This window comes from Malurus melanocephalus, unplaced genomic scaffold (assembly GCF_030028575.1).
Source record: "Malurus melanocephalus ecotype Western Australia unplaced genomic scaffold, MMel_1.1 scaffold_943, whole genome shotgun sequence".
NCBI classification, from domain to species: domain Eukaryota; kingdom Metazoa; phylum Chordata; class Aves; order Passeriformes; family Maluridae; genus Malurus; species Malurus melanocephalus.
Window position 1 is genome coordinate 116,706 of NW_026624175.1, and position 1,688 is coordinate 118,393.

The 1,688-nt window shown below is 52.0% G+C and overlaps 1 protein-coding gene across 1 annotated transcript in view; it reads right to left on the minus strand.

Annotated features, from left to right (window-relative positions):
* Positions 1-1,688, minus strand: part of LOC130585667 (proto-oncogene Wnt-3) — a 28,461-nt gene that overhangs the window by 10,209 nt on the left and 16,564 nt on the right. Inside the window, exon 2 of the mRNA XM_057386267.1 lies at positions 1,409-1,650. Coding sequence (XP_057242250.1) covers positions 1,409-1,650 — 242 coding nt within the window. The remainder of the gene's footprint in view (positions 1-1,408; positions 1,651-1,688) is intronic.

The following is a 1,688-nucleotide window of genomic DNA, read 5'->3' on the forward strand; positions in this document are numbered from 1 at the left end:
GGGTGTTTTGGGGCCATTTCTCCATTGTGATGCCCCATGATCTCACTGGGAATCCCAAATTTATGGTGCCTCATGAGCATTCCAGGGTTCCTTCAGCATTCTGGCTTTTCAGGAGCAGGGGATGGGGTTTGGAGAGAGGAGAAGGGAAATGAACTCATCCCCTCTCTTTGTTCTCAGCTTTTTGGGGGCTCGTTTGTGAAAAGATTCCTTGAAATCCCAACTGAGCTGATCGGGGCCATGGATTTCAACCTCACTGCTGGGGGAACTCGAGCTCAGGGAGCTCCTGGGGTGGGCACTTTGTGCTTCAGGACCCCAAGGAACTCCACCCCATCCCCATCCTTGGCTTTTCCCGTGGATCTGCGGACTCAGCTGTTTGGAATTTCTGCCGGGGAGGTGGAGCCAATGATTCCAGAATATCTGAGGGTTCTGGGGCTGAACCTTCCCCTTCCCRTCCTTCACATCCTCCCTGCCCCTTCTGAGCTCCTGGGATAGGAACAGACCCTTCCCTCGTTACCCCTTCTGGTGCAACCCCCGAAAAACATGGAAAAAACCCTCAGAAATTGGAGAAAACAGGAAAACCAGAAATTGGAGAAAACAGGAAAAACAGAAATTGAAGAAAACAGGAAAAACAGAAACTGGGGAAATTAGCATTGAGAGCTGGGACAACAAACCGTTTCCTCGTTACCCCTTCTGGTGTAACCCACCAAGAACTTGGGAAAAAAAAACAGAAATTGGAGAAAACAGGAAAAACAGAAATTTGAGGGTTGAGAACTGGGACAGCAGGCCCTTCCCCTATTCCCTCTTCTGATGTAACCCACCAAAAACTTGGGAAAAACAGAAATTGGAGAAATGAGCATCGAGAGCTGCGCCATCAACCCCTTCCCTCGTTATCCCTACTGGTGTAACCCACCAAAAACTTGGGAAAAAACCTAGAAATTGGAGAAAACAGGAAAACCAGCAATTTGAGGGTTGAGAACTGGGACAAAAGACCTTTTCCTCGTTCTCCCTTCTGATGTAATCAACCAAAAACTTGAAAAAAAGAAGAAACTGGAAAAATCAGGGTGAGAGCTGGGACAACAGACCCTTCTCTCATTCCCACTTCTGATGTAACCCACCAAAAACTTAGGAAAAAAACAGAAACTGGAGAAAACAGGGAAAACAGAAGTTGGAGAAAACAGGGAAAACAGAAATTGGAGAAATGAGCATCGAGAGCTACGCCATCAACCCCTTCCCTCGTTATCCCTTCTGATGTAACCCACCACAAACTTGGGAAAAAAGTAGAAATTGGAGAAATGAGGGTGAGAGCTGGGCCATCAGCCCCTTCCCCTCCTCCAGGGGGACACTCCTGGTGTCCCCAAACCCCCCGAGGCAGTGCCAGCCGTGCCCCCCGAGCCCACTGGGGCGGTACCTTTGTCCAGGACCGGCCCGAAGATGGCCAGGCTGTCATCGATGGTGGTGCAGTTCCAGCGGCGGCCCCGGAACTGGTGCTGGCACTCCTGGATGCCCAACTTCACCCCCTCGGCCACGCTGGGCATGATCTCGATGTAGTTGCGGCAGAAGCGGAGCTGCTTGGGGACGAGGCCGGGGATGGAACCGCACAGGATGGGCTGGGACCCCAGCGAGCTGTACTGCTGGCCCAGGGCCAGGGACCTGCGGGGACAGCGACAGCGACAGGGTCAGGGACAGGG